Genomic DNA, 22,079 nt, shown 5'->3' on the forward strand with positions numbered 1-22,079 from the left:
AATTACTTAAAATTACCTTTTAACTAATTCAGCATGTAAAGGGGTGTCTTCGATTTGCTGATCCTGGCTAGCGGGAGAAATTCACTGCAGTTTATTATCATAAAAGGAAACCATTCATTTTAATTGATTAATAGCATTGCATGCATTCACACACACTGTATATTTAACTTTATTACTTTTTATCTTACAGCGCAATTTTTTTTATTTCCAAAAAAACATTAGTATGAGCTTTTTGTTGAACATATACGTGTTAGTATATATATCATATGCTGTCATATGCTTTCCTTCAGAACTGCTTGAATTATTTATGGCACAGATTCAGCAAGGTGCTGGAAACATTCCTCAGATATTTTGGTCCATATTTACATGACAGCATCACACAGCTGCTGCACGTCCATGATGTGAATCTCCTGTTCCACCACATCACAAAGGTGCCCTACAAGATTGAGATCTGTTGACTGTGAGAGCCTTTTGAGTACAGTGAAGCTCGTTTCAGATTATTTAAGCTGTTACATGTCACATATCCTGCTGGGAGCAGATATCAGACCGGTCAGTGGGTACACTGGTCATAAAGGGATGGACATGGTCAGCAAAAATACTTTCTGTGCTTTAGTGCTTAGTTGGCACTAAAGGGCCCAAAGTGTTCCTGGAAATTATCGCCAACACCATTGCACCACCAGCAGCCTGACCTGTTGATTCAAAGAAGGATGAATTCTTGTGGTTTACACCAAATTCTGACAGCACAATCTGAATGCTGCAGCAGAAATCGAGACCATGAAATACTCAGGATAGCCCATCTGGTACCAACAACCACACAACGTTCAAAGTCTCTTAAATCACCTTATGTCTCCATTCTGATGCTCAGGTTGAATGTCAGCAGGTCATCCTGACCATGTCTACTAAATGCATTACCAAAGCAGGTAAATAACAGAAGCCTCACAGAAAAAAAAATGATAACGGCTATTCAGTTGACACTGATACCAGTCTTCAGGTTTCATGTCCCTTAGAGAGTCTCATTGTTGAAAGTAGTAGTGATTATGTCTGCTTTCTAACAAAAGCAAACAAAACAAATACCAATAAAGCACAGGGACAACAACTGCACATCAATCAGCCTGCTGCGATTCGCGGAGGCTACAATAGTGCTTGAGGAGCAGAGACGATTAACTGACCTCTAGCCCAGTCTTAGCGAGTCTGTGTTACCCATAATATCTTGTTACGGAGATCTCCCCGTCCATCTCAGGAGCAATTTCTAAATACCTGTGACAGTGGCCTTCACAGTTTCGTCGTGGCCAAGATGATAGTAAGGGAAAGCGCAGACAGTGCCATGACCGGCAGCCAGGTCTTTCTGTTCACTGAAAGAACAGTGGGAATAGAAAATAACAATGTAGCATTGCGTTTTCTGTTATCTCATCATCAGGTGTGGCAAACCTTTTTCTTCAGGGGTTCATACCCACCTGCGAAAGCACACCTGAGTGCTCTTCACACATTAACTGTTAACAGTATAACTGTTATGTATAAAGTTGCCAGTTTCCACAGCTATCGTTTCATATACAAGACCTTTATGTTACACACATGGGGTCTGCGTGTTATTTGCATGACATTACCCCCTCAGCCAGGGGGCTTCTGTATGCTGGTATTAACTCTAGCCTCTGACTGTCTGCTCCATAATGAGGAGAGCATTGAAGGAGATTGCATGATCGTGGGTGTAGGAGGACATGGGGTATAATGTTCCCCACCTCTAGCTGTGCACAGTACATGAAACAAACAGAGTTCTAGTGCACTGATGATGCACACATACGGTACAGGCACTATAGAACACTTGGAATGCAGAGATGGTAGATGGCGAGACACCTGTTTCGTGGCTTTGGCCGTGAGACCCCGTGGAGCTGTTGCAGCTGCGAACAGTAATAAGACAGGTATTGGTACATGTCAGGAAAACTCAAGCAGATCCAATTTTCAAAGACTACAAATTAGCTCCCCTGACTTTGCCAGTGTTAGCAACATGCACCAACTAACAAAACATAAAAGAAATATGCCACAGAGGTTCAGGGAGCTAATTATGTTCATCGTAGCTTACTTAATCCTTATTCATTTAACCACTTTACTGCTAGTATCATAATAACTGAGGTATTGCTAAATTGCAGATATTTAACCCTAAAACTTTTGAGTCTGTATACTTTGTTTTGCTCTCTGCTCGTTTAGGTCAGAAAGGGTCACACTGAAAAAGAGGACTATCTTAGTTATTCAGCAGGAACTTGAGTAGGCCCTTTCATATGCAGTGTGTCAGATTGAGTGCGCTGTGTTTTAATGAGTTTTAAGATCCAGCGAGGTCTCCAAATTTTCATAGCAAACAGAGGAAATTACCTTACATACTGCAGACACACAAGGCCAGATTTACTAGGAGTGGTAAATTAATGGGAGGTCGGAATGGCAAAAATGTGTTGACGAGTAGGGATGGGAATCGAGAACCGGTTCATGCAGAAAACTGGTTCCCAGTAGTCCAATTCCTCAGAATTTTTAGTCTGCCTGCCTATCGAGCCCACTTACTGGTTCTTGCACTCGCGCTACAATCAGCTGATTCCAGTTCTCATGTCATTGCATCAAAGTAATGTAACCAGTAGTATAGCGAATTACTTTTTCCCAGGAGTAATTAAATACCATACTGCATAACTTTTAAGAAAAGTACTTTATGCAATATATTTCATAATTTTATTTTTGAGAAACGACTCCAACACTGATCACAACAAACATGCACAAACATTTGAACCACAGCATATTCATTTCTTTATTCCTGCTTAGCAACAGTGGTGGCTCTCAAAACAGAACTAATGAGGATCGATAAGTGATATCGATAATGGAATCGGAATTATTACATTCTTATCAATTCCCATCCCCACTGATGAGAGTGGAGAGTTCTGCGGGTGACCGACTAATAATACACTCATTTACAAACAAAGACACAGCTTTGCAACAATGACCAGCATCCTATAAAGAGCAGGGCAAATTAGCAAGCTCAAAAACGAGCAGTCTGGTGAAAGTAAGTGTAGGCTAATAATCAAAAAAAGTGTAAGAGCAGGTTTTATGGATGTCTTCCTCTCTGACAACAGTGTGGCAATTAAGACCAATGAGAGGCAGCTGAAGAAGAATCTATATGTAGAAGAAGACGAAGCATTATTTGCCATCAGATCCTCATCCATCCCCTGTGTTAATGAAGGTACTGTCACTTTGTCGAGTATCCAAATCCACTTTTCTTCCCAAAAGGTTGCATGGAGCTGCACTGTCCAGCATCACATGCATTAGATTAATATCTAAAGGTAAAATAACCCCCATTAAGTGCTGCATTTTGATTTATGTTTCAATCTGGTTTGTAATAGATCCGACGCCAGAACAAACAAGACGTTTTTATTGTGGACCCATCTCTGTGTAGAAACGTGACTAAAAGCCTGAAATGCTCTGAAAGCCCATCAGCCCACTGTAAAAAGTGATTTGGCCTTTAAAACAAGACACATTCTCATATGCGTCTCGTATTAGGATTCTGGCCCTCTCTCCGACACTCAGTTCAATTCATTTAAGTCAAATCAAGTCAATCAAAATACCAGTATTACTGAGGAGCAGAAATATGTGTGGTTGGGCTCTAAACAAGCAGGGTGAGGGCTTAGTGAAGAGCTACGGGACACAGCCAGAGCTTAGGCACTGTCGTCACAGCTTTGAGCCATCCACCCGCGCCAATTATGCACTAGTTCTGATAACCTCTCCCCCTCTCGTTCCAAATAAATGAACACTCCTCGCAGCAACTACAGCAACGGCAACCACGACGGGGGCAAAACAGAACATGCAATTTTTGGGGGCGTTAAATTCAGAGCAATTTGCAGTAAATCGGTTCTGCAAACCTCAGTGAATCAACATTTGATTCATTTACATACTCTCATAGCACAATTTCGCACTTTAAAAGGTAAACTCTCACACAAACATACCTGTGTCTGCACTTTTCCAGTTACAGAACTATTTACTTAATACCAGCACTGGCTTTTTTTTAATGCTAAAAGAGGGTTGTGGGCTAGCACAGACTGTTAGTAAATCTGGCTCACAATGTGTTTGTATCCAGCGCTGTTGCCACAGCATTGTATGACTCTTTATATGCCATAAAACCTGCAGTCAAACAGTAGCAAGGGCATTTAAAGTCAATATAGATTTCACTGTACAACTGTATAGCGTAATTACACTGATGAGCAGCTGTAGGATCAAAGAATCAAGGATCAAGAAACTGTTTTATTTACTATTTATTTACAGATTCATTTATTACCATTCATTCATGTTAATCTTAGCGTGCCCATGGCAGATTTCTGCCAATTGAGGTCTTTCGAGGTTGCTGCTTTCACCGTTTTTTCAAAGGTTCTATGAGTGAGAAGCATTAATATGTATTGCACCAGCAGGCAGCTATTTATGTAAAGAAATAATAGTGGAGTAATGATGTCCTAGTCATGGATTCAACCTGCCACAGTGTGTGCTCTAATCCAAGTTTCTCTCTTCAGTGTTTTGGTAAATGTTCCATGTGTGTTTGAGTTTTTCTCTTAGAAACCATTAGCCAGCCCTGCTGCCATGCCTGGCCATCCCATAAAGTGCGAGCATGAAAGTGAAAAGCAGGATGGCAGACCAAAGTCTGGAACATTCAGACAATCAGTCAAGCAAACCATTTTTTTTAAATTTAAAGTTATTTATGTTACCAAATATGAGTCTGTGCACAGGGAAACAGAGAGCAGAGGAGAAGAGCAGAATAAAGGTTTTGTTTCTTTAACTGTTTTTGGAATCTGGTTGTCAGTTTGTCTTGTAGAGTCTGTGCCTTGGCTTGCACTACTGTTCCTACCTGTGCTTCTTTGTTTGGTTTATTTTGCTTGTGAAAGAAGCACATAAACGGCTGTGCACATACTGAGGAAGTAGGACAAGAGAGGAAGAGAAAGAGACAGAGACAGAGAGATAGCAGACATGGTAATGCTTAAGAATTCAGGCTCAAGGTTTTTACTAGCAGACCCTGCAGCAGGCTGGCAATCTGGAGCACTAGGACTTCTCCCAGTGGGTTGCTTCACCTGTGAGGTGGCAGGGAGAGAAGGAGCAACAATGAGAGTTAAACCAAATTTACTGCTTTGATTATTTATCTTACTGGTATGTATCACATCATGGGTCCTGATTTTACCAAATCCAATGTTGTATTTTATCAGTGACAGCCCAGTCCTGTCACGGGGACCTCCATGGTAGCAAAAGTTAAAACTAATGGCACACGAGTAACAGCTTTCCTACGTGTCAAAAGAGAATCATACAGGCAGTCACCTGTAGGATGACCTGATAAAAGCAGGCAACTTGTCCGGCGTCTTGAATATTTTGAAATACCAGTCCATTTTGAAGAACAAGTCATCAGTGTGCAAATTGAAGTTTGGTAATCATTACACTTTCCAGCAAGAAAATGATAGCAAGCCAAACAAATCTTTCTTGAGGAATTGTTCCTCAAATACATTTGAGAGGTATTTTTTACCGCCACTGAAAAACTTGGGTGGGATTTATTGAAAGCACTGAAATCAAAGAATAACATTTACTATAGCCATTTAACTGTTTCGGCTTAAAATCCACCAAAAGTCCACCAGAAGCTTATCAGAAAGACACAGAAATATTTAACAGCAGACGTAAAGTTCAGCAAATTATTTTTAAATACTGACTTTGGTCGTTCAATCTGGAGCACCGTTACAGCTGTAGTAAACTCCTCAAAAGTCTAATACATATTTATGCATTATATACTTCTTTTAAATCCATTAAATGTAGCGATTTACATGTTTGTATCTTCAGCCAGCACCCTTCTGGTTTGTCATTTGAGTTCTTGTTTTTTAATGTTTCATTTCTTGTGACATAAATGAACAATAACGATACACACCAGGTTGCAGGTTAAAGGGATTGCACAGTTTCACAAGAAAAAAAGAAAAATGTTTTCTGTTTTCTGACGACTGGCAAAAGCACAAAAATACAGGTTTCAAACTGGTGGGAGAATAGCACACCTGGAATGTGATGCCGAGCCTCAGTAAAGGATTGGGAGGCCTGTCCAGTTTCCTTTGGAGCGGACATAAATATACATATCTCCCATAATTGAAATCCGCACAGGCACACAGGGACTTGTCTCAATTTGAATATGAATACGCTTTTCTTTTTATTTTCTGCTTTTTCAAATTCTGCCTAGCAAAACGATAACCCCAAACCTCACTCACTGCCAGCCCCTTCAATAGAAATCATTCTGCCAGACACTGCCTCTGTCCCTCCCAATAACCCAACCCTCTTCACTTTTTTTCCATTTCAAATCAGCTGTGCACAAATCAGCACTCCATACAATGGCTTAAGGAACTTCATAAAAGCATGCCTTCTTTAAAGAGAAGATAGAGCTTCTACTACATATAGGAAAGAAAAACAAAAGCAAAATGCAAACTGAATACATCTCCAAGATGGTGTTAGTCAATGTGGTAGAGGCTATACTTTATGTGTAACATTCCTGTAGATTAAAGACATTGTGTAGAAATACTCAGAACATGCATTCCTCTAGCAGATTTTACACAAATACAACCTTAATCCAACATTCAAAAACACAAATTCTGTGTTATTAGGACAACAATCATTTAGTGTTGTTACCCGATCATAATCTGTCTTTCTTTCTTATATCTTCAGGATGAACTTACAGGAGCTAAATATCTGTGGGTTTGTCATATATGTCTAAACACTATCATATGTTGTTTGTTGTTTATTCAGTAAAACGTAGGTCTAAATTATAAAAGAAAATATGGGTTTGACTGATGTGGTTATGCCTATTTGAAAAAATATATATAATATTTTGTCCCACTCTGACCATGAAAGTGGTGTAAAAATGTGTCTAACTCAGTGTATTAACTGGCATCGTTGCTATTTTGACGGCCTCTCTTGAGCAGAACATTTTCAGAGCTAATGCTTTGAGAATTGAGGTATTTTAAATTGAACCTTGTTTGCATCCATGCTGTGATCTCCTTCCCTGTCTTAGTAATTGTGCAGCATCTTTTGTGTGTCACCTCCCTTTGTTAAACAGTAGCATAGTTTAACACACGACTGCCCTCCACTCCTGAAGGTCCACAGGGAAACTATAAGAACCTGAATCTACAAATTAAAAATACTGGTGACGGCCAGTTTTACCCCACAGCCTCCCAGTAGAAACTCTTATGGTATCAGTTTGAAGCTCCTACGTCTTCTTGTACTTGAGTCATCAAATTCACAAACAAACGTACCAAACTTACACCTGTCTGGCCCATCAGTCGTTTACGGCTGAGGGGAATAATGGTCTCATTTTACAATTCTAAATTTTCTGTCTGAGTCTCCTGTCACACAGACCCAGAGACTGGTTGGCGACCATCTGACAACTTTCAATCAGGAGGGCACAAAAAATGTGTATTCCCCAACTGACTGCAAGTGGTTTTTGGATGTTGCTGGCAATCACTAGTGTGCACTTACTTGCAAAGAGGTACATCTTGCTGCACCAAAAACTCCATTTGGTTGCTAGCAGATTTCTTTGGTTGCCTGTAGTTTGACTGTTTGCATCTTCCTTGCAAACTACTCTACCTTTAAATATACTACATTTAAATTTAAATACATTGAAATATTCTACAATTAAATATACGAATTAACAAAAAACTCTTTCCTTGGAGCATGAGTTAGGTCATGTAACACCATGAGTGATAAAAATACAATCCCATTATTCATTTGCATTACGTATTCGCTCATTCCATCTGCATTTAAAGTGAGAAATTTCTCTGTGTCTCTGTGTTCTTCTAAATTGTTCATCTGATCTGCTTCACACTCTGCGGGTGAATCGCCGGTGACCTAAGGCAATCAAGTGTTGAGTGTGAAGTAGGTCGGATGAGCATTTGTCAAGAAACATAAAAGGAGATCCATGAGTCAACAGTAAGTGTCTATGATAAGACTGGGGTGAATCATCAATCTAACAGACGTCACTGAATACAACACTGACGCATCAGAAAGATCATTACATGTGGTCATAGCATGCTTGCTTTAAGAAGAGCTTACAGTGATGGAAGATAGTTCTGTACTAGCGAAGAGACATGACAACAGAATAGGAGAATTCATGGCTGATGCAGGGAGATGACTAGCCTACTTTGCAAGGCATAAAAAGCTACTTCCTGTCCTCAAAAAGGCCGATAATATTGCTGTCTGTATTCAGCTTTACTGGAAAATCATTTGCTTAATGTTAAAGTATTTCACAAGATTTGCTGATTGAGAAGGGATGCATCATCAGAATATCCTCTAGGTAATGTGCAACTGGGTATTTACCTCTGTGAGGAAAGGCAGTGGAGCTGTGGTACAGCCAGCCAGTGGGCTTGGCAAGGAGGGAAGGATCATTTTCTAAAGTTTCTAATTTAACTGCTGCAGCTTTTGCAAGATGGTGTTCAGAAGAACTCATAACCTTCAGCCAAGACAGATTTGCAATCGGACGCCATTGAGGCTGAAAGTGAGAAAACAACTGCACACAGTGGGAATGTACACACAGTGGATGCTTTAGTAGGCACCATTACAAGATTTAAAAGACTGGAAAGGGGATAAAGGGAAAAGATGTGGAACTAACAAGATGAAGGCATAATGCTGGGAAAGCAAGAGTATGAAAGAGAACAGTCAATTTCACTGCAGCAAAAGAAGTCTTGAAAGCTATGCTGATGAGAGGAGATGCATCATCTGGCTCATTGCTAAGTTGTCATTCAAGGAGTGTTTCCTTTTCAACTTCTGAGATGTAAAACATGAATTTAATGAGAACGTACACTTGACTTGTTGGGAATGGAAAATACTCTTTGTCCTTCGCTGTATTTAATGTCTTTAATTTAAGTAAATTGCATTTATTTTTATTTTTTTATACATTTAGGACCAGCTTGCAGTCTTAACAGTTCCATAGTGGTTATTCTATAGACATGGAAAACTATTTTTGTTTTGCTGTGAAAGAAGACCAGGATCTCCAGGATTTGGAGGAGCTCAGCTCTGGATGATCGCTGTATGTGGATGTACTTACTGCCACAGAACTCTCCATTATCTCAAAATGACAGCTAAATTGGCCCGTCAACAAAGCTGCATTCATCTTAGCAACTTCACTGGTGCATTAGTGCATCTTCCAAACATAGATGAGGGATATGGGGCATCTCTTCCATTCTGGATGCCACAGGGGGAAATTAGAGAGTTTCTGAGTGCAGCACTATTTAAGTAAGCATGCTCGACTATTGGTTGGTTCCCCTCGCTTGTCAAAATCCCAGTCGGGCTCCTTAAGTATTTTTATAACTGCCTAAAGATGAAGAGGGGAAAAAAAACTAAGCCCGGTACATCCGGGGAACAAAGCCCTGACAAAGGCGGCAGCACAGAATTGATGGTGTGTTAAAGTACTTCTTTTGACTGCTTCAAATTCAGCTTCCCCTGTGACTCAAATAAGGCTTTTTTTGGCATTTATTATAAAACAGAAACACTATCTACCCATGCATGTGGATCATCTTTGTATTAATCCAGTCAGGAACTGTCCTTGTATACTTTGACATAAATTTTTATAGTTTTGATGTCAGACACTTCAAATCAGAAGCAACAGTGTGAAAGGAGTTCTTGTGCAACTACTGACTTATCTACAGTCCTTAAGCAAGAGCTTAAGGTGGTAGCTGAAAACTCTGACTACACAGAATCAAATTTGATATATGGAAGGAAACATAACAACACATTAACCTGAATCTATGAATTACGTTTAAACAGGAAGAAGGAAAGCCCTAACATGTGGAATATAGAGACTTTCACAAACTATAGATGGAAAATTCTCTCTCTGTGATGCTGAACGAGTGCCCATACCACGCGCCTCCGCTTGTACCTGGAGTGTAATTTTATCTCCCTGACAGACTTGTAAATTTCTTCAAGAAATGCTGCATAATGTTCTCTTGGCAGCATTTTGTTGAACATCGTTATTCACTAAAAATGTCCAAATAATGGAAATCCTCAAGTTGACGTGATGTAGGCGCCAAACTGTATTTTGTCTATTGTGACCAGCACTTGATAAAAAAGTCTTTATTTAATATTGTATAGACCTTTGATTGCCGAAATCTCTGTAAATGTATTCCGACTTCCTTCTATACAGTCGCGTGTCCGTTTATATGAGGAACCGGGACTTCCTTGCCAGATGTATTCCGTTACAAACATCCCTTTACAAGTACGAGTGTGTCGCACTTTCAGAGTCATCAAAATGTTTCCCAAACAAATCCTGCTTTGTGTGACTCTGGAGGACAGTGAGATTGACCTTGAGCCGAGAGGCTCTTCTAGTTGGTCTTATCTTTTGCATTTAGCTGTTCAAGTGCTTGGTGTGAGTATGTGTTTATGTGTGCATACAGTATATATGTATTGCATGAGCAAAAGCCAGCATGCCCCCGCATCCATGAGACTTAACAGAGCTGAGTGGGCAACCTGGCATGTGAGACACTGATAGAGAAGACCTTGACTAGAAGGTGAGACACCTTAAAAAAACGGAAAAAAAGAAAAAGAAAGTAATTTGATGCACCCACTCAGACATCAGGTCCCAAGAGTCTTATGCGGAGAAAGGTCTGAAGATGCAGTATTTCACTTCAGTTGCTTAGACTGAGTCTCTATATATGAAGAGAGTGCTAAGGAGAGACTCGAACTGCTTGTTTAATCATTTCCTTCATTCTAACCGAGAACATGGTCAGGAAAAAATAGTCTCTCTTTTACTAAATATGAACCAAGAAATGAAATGAATAAATAAATAAAGATATTTTTAAAAGTCTGTGAATATGGGAGTCTTTGTTTTTCCGAAGCATCTGATGTATTACAATATAATGTATTTTCATTGTTTTGTGTGCATCATGTGAATTCAAACTGCCAAAGTGCCTTGGCAGAACATCAGTCAGTCTAATCTAACAGGACTAAAACTATGAGAGCAAATAAACAAGTAGGGCTGAGTAATTCCTGAAAGCTGCAAACCGAGCTTTATGGGAAGAGTAGGTGGAGAGAAACAATGGACCTCAGACTGTAAGCTCCGACTGTAACGAGTATGGATCCTGTTTACCAATGACCCCTCCCACTCTCCGTCTGCTTCCCTCACAGTTCGCTCATACCTTATTCCCATCAAGACAAGACAGGCAGTGGCTAATTACTGTAGAGCAACAAACAAACCAATACTTCTCTATCTCTCCGGTCATGTGCCATTACTTCAGTTTAGTCCCCCTATTCATATTTCTCTTGACAGGTGCATCTGTCCATAGAGAATAAGGCAGGGTTGTAATCGGCAGGCAGAGGATGTTGTAATTAAGAGGTGTACCTCTGGGCTAACATGTGGCTCAGCCAAGGTGAAAAAGATGGTGGGAGTGGAGTTTATTGAACACACCAGGGCTTCTGTCAATAGCAAAGCCACTTGGCACTATGTTCGATACTGTTAATAATGCTTAAGGTCTGTGAGCATCTGTACATGATTGGGCATATTTATGTCTGACCTTCCCCAGCAAAGCGCCGCTGAGATGATCGGGATATACTCTTTCTTATCTGCCAGCTGCTCACAGGTAGCTTTAAAATTTGTTGATCACCCACATAATCAAAAGCAGGAGAGAGAGACAATGCAGAAAGAGAAAGTGTGTGAGCGAGAGAGAGAACGAGAGAGAAAAGAGAGAGAGAAATAAGAGCGAGCCTGAAATGAGACAGTAAGGATAGGAGAGCCCAGATTGATATAGCAATTACCAAGAAAGCTATCCCTCAGTTAAGAATACATCTACATACATTAGAGCCGGGCTTCTCCCTGCCACCATCTCTGAGTCTGGTCCAAGAGCATCTCATCCACAAACGCAGTATGCGGAAAGGTCATCAGTGTGCAGTCACTGTGTATACACTAACAATGAAGACCCTGTCTATTCTCCATTTTGCTCATACCACAAGACGAAGAGATCCATAGGAACGATGGAGAAAGAATGAAATCAAAATGTCAAAAAGAACATGCACATATTTCACACAGACGGACAGAAAGGGGAAGAGCAGTTTCCCATCACTGTCTGTGATGTTTACTTGAATTCCCATATTAGCTGTAATTCAAAGATTCTCAGTGCGTCATCCTATAAACAGAAAAGTGTCCAATTACCTGTCGCTACACAGACCGACGTGCAGCACTGAAAAGTGACTTACACTAGGAGCCAATGCTTGCCACAGTGACATTCAAAGAATGGCTTTCATGCATACTTTCTTTGAGCTAGCAAGTAAATCCGGTTAGAGTTAGCCCCTAATGTATGCAGGCATATGCTTGTGCAGTGTGACTAGAGGCCCAGCAATATATGGAGAAGGGTTTTGCATAAAAATACAATGGTGCTATCAAATAGGCTCAGAGCACGCATGTAAGCAAGCTAGCATTTCAAACACCTCTACTGGTTCAAAACAGATCAGACAATGAAAACATCAGACAATGAAAACAAAAAGAGAGAAAAAAGAGAAACAGAAAAGGAGACAGAGGTGTGAGAGAGTGAAAAAGATGCCGTGTAAATAACCCCCTTTAAAAAAAAAAAAAACACGAGGAAAGAGGACAAGCAGATGGAAAAATAAACCATGGTAAAGTGATCCAGTGCGACTTGGATCTCTGCCGCAGGCTCAGAGCTCTCCTCTGCCCGTGTGTCTGCAATGTGTGTGAATGGAATATGTTCCTGTCTGCCTGCGCGTACAGTACACATGCAGGCACTAAGCACCATTCACAGTGCACTCGGGTCAGGGGCTGTTACGAGGACATAACAGGAGTAGGGGTGAAAGAAGGGTATCGCGGAGGTCTCCTAACTGTGTTGCCCCTTTCTTTGTAGTCATGTGGATGAGAAGAGAGCAGCATTTGTGGGGCCATATTGAAAAGGCTCTATGTGGTAATCTAATACTGAATTCTCTTTGACGGAGCTCAATTCAAGGCATCTACATGCATCAAAACGTCTCAGAATCAAAAAATAGCTTCAGTCTCATTAACGGTGCAAAAAAAAAAACAAAAAAAAAACCATACAAGGCAATGCAGGCTCTTGCTCTGAGCAAGTCTACAATCTCTGTTTCTAAGGAAAAGGGGATAAAAATGGAAAAAGATATAGAGAGGGTGGGGAACAGGAAAAGCAGAGACTGGGCAAGTATCAAACGTAATTAAACACTGCCACCTGCTGGTCACTGCGTGAACCTACGATACGCTTTTAGGCTGAGGGTAATATATTTGAACAGCTGCACATTTGACCACCTGTTTGCACTGATCCACACAAAGCAGATGTGGCACACAAAGGACACAGCACTGGACCAAATCTGACATAATATTAAGAAGGAGAAAAAAAAACGTTCAAATTCAAACAATGCTATCGTGTATCCCTGCTCAGAAGGAAGCAAATTTAATTTGCTGGTTGAGAGGAAAGAATGAAAGCTGAGGACGAGGCAATCATTTTGATGCAATCACAATTATGTTAAAAGACACCAACCTCATTTTTTTCCCCACTCCACTTGGCTCATCTAATCGAAGGCGGCGGCAGCAGCAGCAGCAGCCGCAGAGGAATAAAAGGAAGACCATCTATAACTCATACTTGTGCTGGCAGGCTCTTCCTAGCTCAGTTACATTACCCGAGTCATAGTGTATCTTGTATTTTTTCATACTTAGAAGGTCTCTGCGAGAAGTACTTACTTTACTGCTGTTCGCTGCTGCTGATGCTTTTATGTGACACTTCAAATGAGTGTGAGAGAGCATGAAAGACCGACAGTGTCACCATTTTAAAAGGCTGCATCAGATCCTTCTCGCGTTTGACTGTACAGAGATAAGGAGGCTCAGAGTAGGAGAAAGGCAGCGAGACAATAAGAGATTGCTTATTAAAATGTACACTGGGTGAGTGCAACAGTCTGTTTCCTCCCTGTGCATAAATCCTCACAGCGAGTGACCGTTTTTTCCCCCCACAGAGGAAGTCATTTCTATATGTACATGTGCTATAACAGCTTACATGAAGCATGAATTAAAAGCCATAGCACGTCTGAACATCTTCTACAATGAATTCATACCTACACTGCCTTGGCATATATTGAGGTCTAATAGAATTGCTACATTGTGTATGTGGGTTGTGACCTAAAAATCAAAGCATGTGTGTGCTACAGTGTGTCTTTACCCACATTCCCCGTAGGGCCTCGACTCCATCTGTCCTCCCACTGAGTTCAGATCCTCAGAATAAAGACTTTCATTCCAACATGACAGGGTTTTTCCTGCATAGCGAATTTAAAGGTAGCCACTCTTAAACGCTGTGCTGCCTTTCCCAAAGCCTGACCATGTCTGCAATAAAAAAACCCTATTTTAAGCGTGTTAAATCTATCACTGTCGACTATTATTGCAGAAAAGGAATCAGCTGGGGCCGGTGGAAAATTGAAGAGACAATGGACCGAGGTAGCAGATGGCTAATTAAGAACATAACTCGTATTATTAGTAAAAATGAGGTCACGTGATTTAAAAGAGATTGTCCCGTCTGTATTTTAGCCTATAAATCACAACAGAACGCGTTGTCAATCTTGCTAACGTTAGCTGACTTACTTCAAGGCTCAGCGTGAGTTATCGTCCATGCTAGATGGCATTTATATGATGTATGAGGTAATCGGTAAATACTCTTTGTGATATTTATCGTTTGAAGATTGTTGATAGCAGCTCCACTTAAACTTAACTGTGTTTATCTCTGTCATAGTCAACCCAGTACAAACACGCACATCTCTTTAACAGCCTTCATTAAATTTAATTAACTTCACTAATGTTCAATCAGTTCTTTGCCATCATTGTGAGCCTGGAAAAATCCCGGATCACACATTTATCATTAGGAGCAACGAGAATTTCCACAGCATATAAATTTTCTATACTAAACTAAAAACTGGTGTTAACATTCAATGTCAATAACATGAAAGCTATATTCATACTTGTATACTTTAAATTAAAACTCTTCCCAAGACATTCAGTGTATTTCAAAAGATGCTCTAAAGGAAGTCCTTGATGGCGAGCTCTTAAAGGTAAAAGGTGGACAGGGAGCTAATGTCACCTCTTTGTTGTATGCCAAAAGATGCTGAAACTGAGTAAATGTGAACTAACGCTGACCTCCCTTTTCTCTCTTAATAGATCTTATACGTCTGTGCCCTATGTTGACTTATTTCAAACTAATTCCAGGTGTCAGTAATTCCAGGTGTCTAGGAATAAATGAGGTCATTCCTTCTTTCCTGTCTTATTCATAAGCCGCCCTTTCACTCCAGCTATAGACCCATCTCTGTGCCCAGCATTTAAAAATCTCAGCTAACCTTTAGTGTCAAAAGATATTGAGGGTTTGTTGAGGCATCCTTGCTATTTTTTTTTTTTTGAGCTACAAATGTATAGAGTCTTCAAGTTGTTTTTCTTTTCTTTTTTTTTTGAATATCTACCCACACAGCAGCTACTCTCACCTATTTTATAGGTAATTGCATATTCTTGAAATTAAGATGGCAGAGATGAAGGGTACTCTACTTTCAGTCTAACCAAAATGAAAGTCAATGTTATAGAGACCACACAAAAGTCAGTGTGAGACTGACATAAATCACTGCACCCTTTAGTCATATATCTACATTTTTGTGTGACCAAATTACCTTTATTTCATAATGTCAGTGTCTAAAAGGAGACTATGGGAAACTGTGGTAACTGAGTACAGAATCAATGAGTCAAAGCTGATAGTCTAGGCAAAATTATGATCTCTCTGGTAGAGGGAACAACTTGTCCATATCTAGTCACTCATATCCATTAGTGAAACGAAATGAGCACCATTATACTGCAGCCCTTCCTCCAAAAACCCACCCACTGGAAAGAGACGTTTTACCGTATATCTGTCACAGCAGTCAGTGCTACAGTCTGCTTTTCCATCCATGTGTCAAACCAATGCACAAGAGTCAAAGGATTAGAAGCCGATCAATGGCGAGTCAAGACGGGGACTATCTCTCCAAAACAGATAAAATCAGGAAACTCAGCAGTGTCCAGTGGCATTTGATTACAACACGGAAAGCAAACACAAATGTGCACCCACAGGAATTAATGTTAATCACCGTGTAAAAAAACGTACAGCTATTTTTGCATTGGAATAATATATAAACTGAATATTCTATACGATATTGTGGGTATGCGTGCATGTGTTTTGCCACTCAGCACAAGCCGTTATTAAATATATTCGCACTAAACATGTGCTGCATGTGCATACGCAAAACCCTTTAAGCATCTCGCCTCATAGCTTAGTATATCAGTTCATTATTATTCTGAGAGGACCTTACCATAGTCTGTGTCTCTGTTGTAAGTTAGGAATTAAACATGCACCAGCTTCGGGCGGCACAGAGGGCCTAGCAAAGGGCAATTTGTCTCATTTAACTGCTGCCTGTCTGCCTGCCGAATAGAATCAAATTATGCACGTCTTTTGCTGTTCTAAAAAGTCCTACTGCTTTACATAAAAACACAGTCAATATGATTACTTTAGGCCACGGCCCTGTGCAAAATAATAGGATAGGAAGTTCAGAAGAAACTAAAATATAGGTCTCCGTCTAATCCCTCAGCACAAGACCGCTTTTATTTTCTAATATTCAGCTGCCTGTGTTTCACCCTCAGTTCTCTTCAAAGCTGCTGCATTGTATTTTTAATTCCCAACTGTTACCACAAGGTGTCACTAACACAATGCAAACTAGCAATATTTGGGGCCACAACAAAGTACTGAAAATGGCACTTGGGGGACTAGATTTCATTTACTGTGGAAAAAAAAACACACACACACACACAAATACACACACACACAGTTTGTTTGAAGGGGTGGAAACTTGAGTTGCCAAAGAGATAAAGAAGAACTGGAAATATAAATCAAATTGGAAGAGAAAGCTTCAACATGTAACTGTGGGTTTAAACACTTAAGCTAGAGTAGATCATTTCTTCCGAGTTAAATGTTGATTACTCAAAGCCCTACATGGAACACCATTTCCCTAAAAATACATTAAACAATATATATGAAAGCGGGGCTAACGAGATTAGAGAGTAAACTTTTCATTCAGCAATATCATTTTCATTCCACAGGGTCTATTGTGATTTATCTCCTCACATTTAAGGCGACAAGTTTTTATTAATGTAAATTTTCTCAACAACAAGGTTGTGGGATCTAAAAAGTGGGCCATTGTTTATTGCATTTCCTGTTGTAAATCTGAAGAGTCAAACCAAATTGTCATCCTTAAAGTCTAAATAATATTTAAACTAATATTACATATTGGGTTGCATATCTTAGGCCCCTAAAGGGTGAAGCGGTAAAGTTTTTTTAACAGTTTGTTTCTTCTATAAATATATTAAAAACAAATCCAAAGCTAAATATTCTTGATGATGAAAATATTATTTTCTATGAGGTAACTAACTTGTTGTGTCAGCTCAGTAAACCAAACAGAGAAATACAGTCCAGCAGAATCATACATTATCAGGTATAATGTTGTATTATTAGTCTACTGGGTAATAGGTAATAGACTGCAGGGCTTTTTATTGTTTGTTTGTTTTTCGATAAGCAGATTGAGTTAGAGCTGTAATTATATCCTAATTAAAAAAATGTATTTACAAGTTTACAAAAAAATTGTGTGTGTGTGTGTGTGTGTGTGTGTGTACGTGTGTGTGTGTGTGTGTGTGTGTGTGTGAGAGAGAGAGAGAGAGAGAGAGAGAGAGAGAGAAATTTTGGGACTGATACTAACATGGATTGCAATCATTTTAATCTATGATAAAACATTTTATGCAGAGAGCAGTAAAACCCGTTCACTGATAAGAAAGGAATTTAATAGGATTCATTTAACGCTATTATGTCTGACAGCAGTTAGAGCTGTAGATGGAAAAGTCCCAAAAGTGCAACAATCCTTGTTTAGACTGTAAAAAACTATAATTAATATAACTGTATGTGCACAGTAAGTGGAACATTGCGCTTTTCTACACCGACTGACTGACTGTTGTAGCTGTAAGTGAAAACTGAAAAGTACTTCTTCATAAGTACCTTATGCTGATCCAGAAATCTGTCCAAAGCTTGTTTAATGGCAAAAAAATAAACTGAATTCATGTTGGTTTGTATCTAAATTTGAGTCAAAACACTGGACTGGACTTCAGAAATACAAGTTAACTGTAATTTGGCAAAAGAAAGTGTTTCATTACTTTTTTCTTTTTTGTAAAATATCAAATTTTAAAAACTCATGGATAACAACAGTTATAATATTCAAATATTAAAAATATTATTTTTAACCATTACAGAATCATAAAAAAATTATTTTGGTAAATACGAGTACTGTTAAGTTAAGGCAGCTGTGTCATAAACCTTACATTGGGTGGCTTTTCTAATAAATTTGTTACACGCTGCAACATTTCATGTCTTGAAGCATTTATTTAAAGCTGTCCTGTTAAATACCGCTAAATACCTTTCAGTAAATCTACATGTGAAGACAGTGTGATCCTCATCGGTCATGGCACAAGCTTAAATAATACTTTTATCCTTAAGTAAGGGTCCTTAAACCTATTTCTTAGTGGCTTAGTGAATCACTTTTCCTGGTTTCAAGCCCAATTAATATTTTTTGTCAGAATATGTTTCAGGGAATTTAAAAAAAGAGGACTGATCATTTTCAACATCTAGAGGACATAATGCAAAAAGTCCATCCAGCAATAAAGCAATGTTAACATCTGGCCACTAGATGGCAGCAGATGATGCTTTTTATGGAGAAAGGTTTCTGGCCATAATTGGGCCTATAATTGAGTGTAATCTGAATAAAGATGATTAACCATCGCTGTACATCATTATTATTATTATGAGTTATATGGTGAAACAAAGAATATACTAGTGAGTCTTTTGTTGTCTGAGCGACAAAAGTCAAAATATAGTCAACATGAAAGGCAAAATACATAATAAATATTGTCCATGTAGTCATAGCATCAGTGATAACCTGTAAAGAGTTGCCCACATAAGACCCAACCTTTTATATTACGCAGTACTCCTTGTATCAGCATATCATACAGAAGCCTTGTCCTGTACTAGAGACGTGATATATATATATGGTTTAGTCTTGTATTTTTAAAGCAGTACAAAAATCCTTGTTGACTTACATCAAATTCATTAAGGGCAGCAGCAAGCTCTCCAATGCCAGCATGGCCGTGCTTCTCGTCAGTGGGTGAGGTGGCCTGCGCAGCACTAGAGATGCCTCCTATGGCCTCCTGGACCTGTTTAAACACATAGTCTCGATTGGCCCGTGTGGCTGCCACGTCTGGATGGCGCAGAAAGGCCTGAGAAGCCGTATACAGCATAGTGGCATTTTTCTTAAGGGCCCCACGCGCAGCTGCCATCTCATCTCGGCACTGGGGGTCTTTCAGCTCCTGAGAAGATAGCAAAGGTTTTTTTGATTTTCAGATAAGCAATAATAACAGTGTAACTTGCAAATCCCTGGAGTATTGCTTGAGAAATTGGAAACAGTGTGAGGAACAGGTCACAGTTGGAGAACTATATTGTTAAAAAACAAGTTCATGTCCCATTTGATGAATTGAATCTGATGAACTGGTATTGTTTCAACTTCACAAAGTTAAGGCAGCGTCAGCAGATCAGCAACTATAGAGCTGGGCAGAATTAGCCTCAGTGTTTTGCTCTGGTTCAGCTCGGCAGCATGGGCGCTTGCCAACATGACACATGCAGGAAAAAATCCTCTATAAGCTTTTTGTCACACTGGGGGCCATATTAAAAATCACTTTGATGTGTAATTCTCCAGGATCAAATAAGCGCTGGTGCAGAGATTTTGCTTACTCTACATCCCGGCTAAAACAAATCCTACACACTAATAATCGGCACCATTTATAATTTGCTAAAACATTACAAAGGAGACTAGACAAATGTGGCCTATCTGCAACAGCTGTAAATTCTAGTGTTAAATGTTAATGATCGAAAATCTACAAGAAATGTGTATAATATTTATGACTTTAAAATGATGAATTTTACAATACATTTTTAAACAATGTGCGTTGGCCATTGCATTTTTTTTAATCCTATCCTATGCAATCTTTCAATTGTACTCCATGGCACGAAGAAATTGGATGTATTAAAGCTGGTTCTAATGAGACAAATGCCCTTAATGCAAAACAGATTAAACTGGTTGCTGTCTGAAACCAACACTTAACATCTGCTAGAGAGTGATGTCAGATTATAGCAACATTTGTTTGCACAACGCTTGCAATCTGATTGATTAAAGCTTTGAGTTGAGTTCGAGTTTCTAATATTTTACAGGCTGAGGCTTCAACTGTGACATTCCCTCATTTATCAAGACAGAAGAAGAACGGCGGACACTTGGAGGACACGTTATTTTTCTGAAAGAGCATGAGAATTTGGAATTCCAGGTACCTGCTGTCTCCGGGCTGCCACATAGTTAAGCTTCACCATCTCTTTCCCAAACTCTTTGAACCGGTTGGCCAGATCCTGCTCATTGGTAGCATTCTTTACTCCCTCCAGGGCCTCTTCCACCTGCCACACACACACGCACACAGTCTTTCAAAAACTTTGTGCACAAACCAGAAGACAACGTCTTAAATAATCAATATTAGTTAAAGCATTTATTTTCTGTAATTGTAATATCTAATGTGTTTTTAGTAGTTGTGTAATTTCAGTAAGTGTCAATCCATCTTGCTGATATATCCTAACTATAAGCCCGTTTATCCCTGATAGAAGTGCTGCGGAAGATGTAATGAAAACGGGAGAAGAGACAGAGATAATGTTAAGTGGCCTTTGATGGTAAGGCTTATACAGGCTTGAGTTAAGTCCCTATGTGGGCCTGAAGAATGAGACTGGAAAAAAGGATTTTTAGTGTTTGTGCATTTGTGAGACAGGGACAAAATGAGTGACTGCAGATGGATGCAGGCATGAGTTTGATTCAGATTATACCAAATGCATATCATTCTTTCTGGCACACTGTATTAACTTCTGTTATAAAGCCTAGAGCTACTGTCTAAGTAAGTGAATGAACAGCTCACGTTCTTCACATGACTACAATGAGAGTAGTTCATCACACCAGAGCACTATGCTATAATGTCCGTTTCCAGGATGCTCCTCCATTCCCTTATCTAAATGCAAATGTGTGCAGAGGTTGTTATAAAAGTCTGCACTGACTACATGGACTATACACCAACAGGAAGTCTTTTTGTTTACTGACCTTCTTTAAGCAAACTCTGCATACAAGTCTTAAAACCACGTACAGATTTGGAGAGTCAGTATTTTTTACACATATATATATATTTAAAGTGTTGCAGTTCTAAGTACAGCTCCATCACAACGTAACCAAGAAGTATACCTGGTTGGGTGTTCACTGCACTTACAATTTTAAGGTGGGCCAGCAGCCTCATGACATCAGCCATGTCAGCAAGGATGAGCAGGCGAGTGACAGCAGACAGCAGGGCGCGGGCAGCCCTCACCATGGTGCCACGCTTCACAGAGGAGCACGGGTCATCGGCAAACTCTGACGAGGCAACACGCATGGTTTCTCCTGCAAAATGGATAGAAGAAAACAGTAAGTGGAGCAGAGACTATGATATTATCTGTGTGAGTGCGAGTGTATATGTGTGCAGACTATAATCACCCATATTGTTAAAACTGACTGAAGATTAAGTGTAATTACGCTTCTTCTCATACAGCTCAGAGGTCATGAAGCAGTTTGTCAGAACAACGACATCTTAGGCTCTATTAAAATAGCCTGTCCTGGCAACCAGTTTGCAACCCTCTGACAACCTCCAGTTGCTAGGCAAATATATGTATTCCCCAACCAGCCACGAGAGAAGTCGCTTGCTGTTGCCAGGTTAAATCAATCAGAAAAGGGGTGCTGCACCAAAAACCACCTTCTGATTGCTTTGGTCACTAACCGATTGCTGCAGTCACCCATAGTTTCCATTTCAAAAGACCCAGCTTTTAGTTTGAAGACAAATGTTCTCCTTTTGCAGTTTACATTGAAATTTCCAAAGTTTCACTGCTACTTAACAAGTAGTTTGC

At 39.7% G+C, this 22,079-nt stretch overlaps 1 protein-coding gene across 6 annotated transcripts in view; it reads right to left on the minus strand.

Annotated features, from left to right (window-relative positions):
* ctnna2 (catenin (cadherin-associated protein), alpha 2) overlaps positions 1 to 22,079 on the minus strand; it is a 304,920-nt gene that overhangs the window by 226,421 nt on the left and 56,420 nt on the right. For all 6 annotated transcript variants that reach the window (XM_019359931.2, XM_019359932.2, XM_019359934.2 and 3 more), the window contains 3 exons: positions 21,413 to 21,579; positions 20,445 to 20,564; positions 19,166 to 19,432 (listed from right to left, as the gene is read on the minus strand). In XM_019359931.2, the coding sequence (XP_019215476.1) occupies positions 19,166 to 19,432; positions 20,445 to 20,564; positions 21,413 to 21,579 (554 nt within the window). The remainder of the gene's footprint in view (positions 1 to 19,165; positions 19,433 to 20,444; positions 20,565 to 21,412; positions 21,580 to 22,079) is intronic.

The sequence above is a fragment of the Oreochromis niloticus genome, linkage group LG6 (genome assembly GCF_001858045.2).
Source record: "Oreochromis niloticus isolate F11D_XX linkage group LG6, O_niloticus_UMD_NMBU, whole genome shotgun sequence".
Lineage (NCBI taxonomy): Eukaryota > Metazoa > Chordata > Actinopteri > Cichliformes > Cichlidae > Oreochromis > Oreochromis niloticus.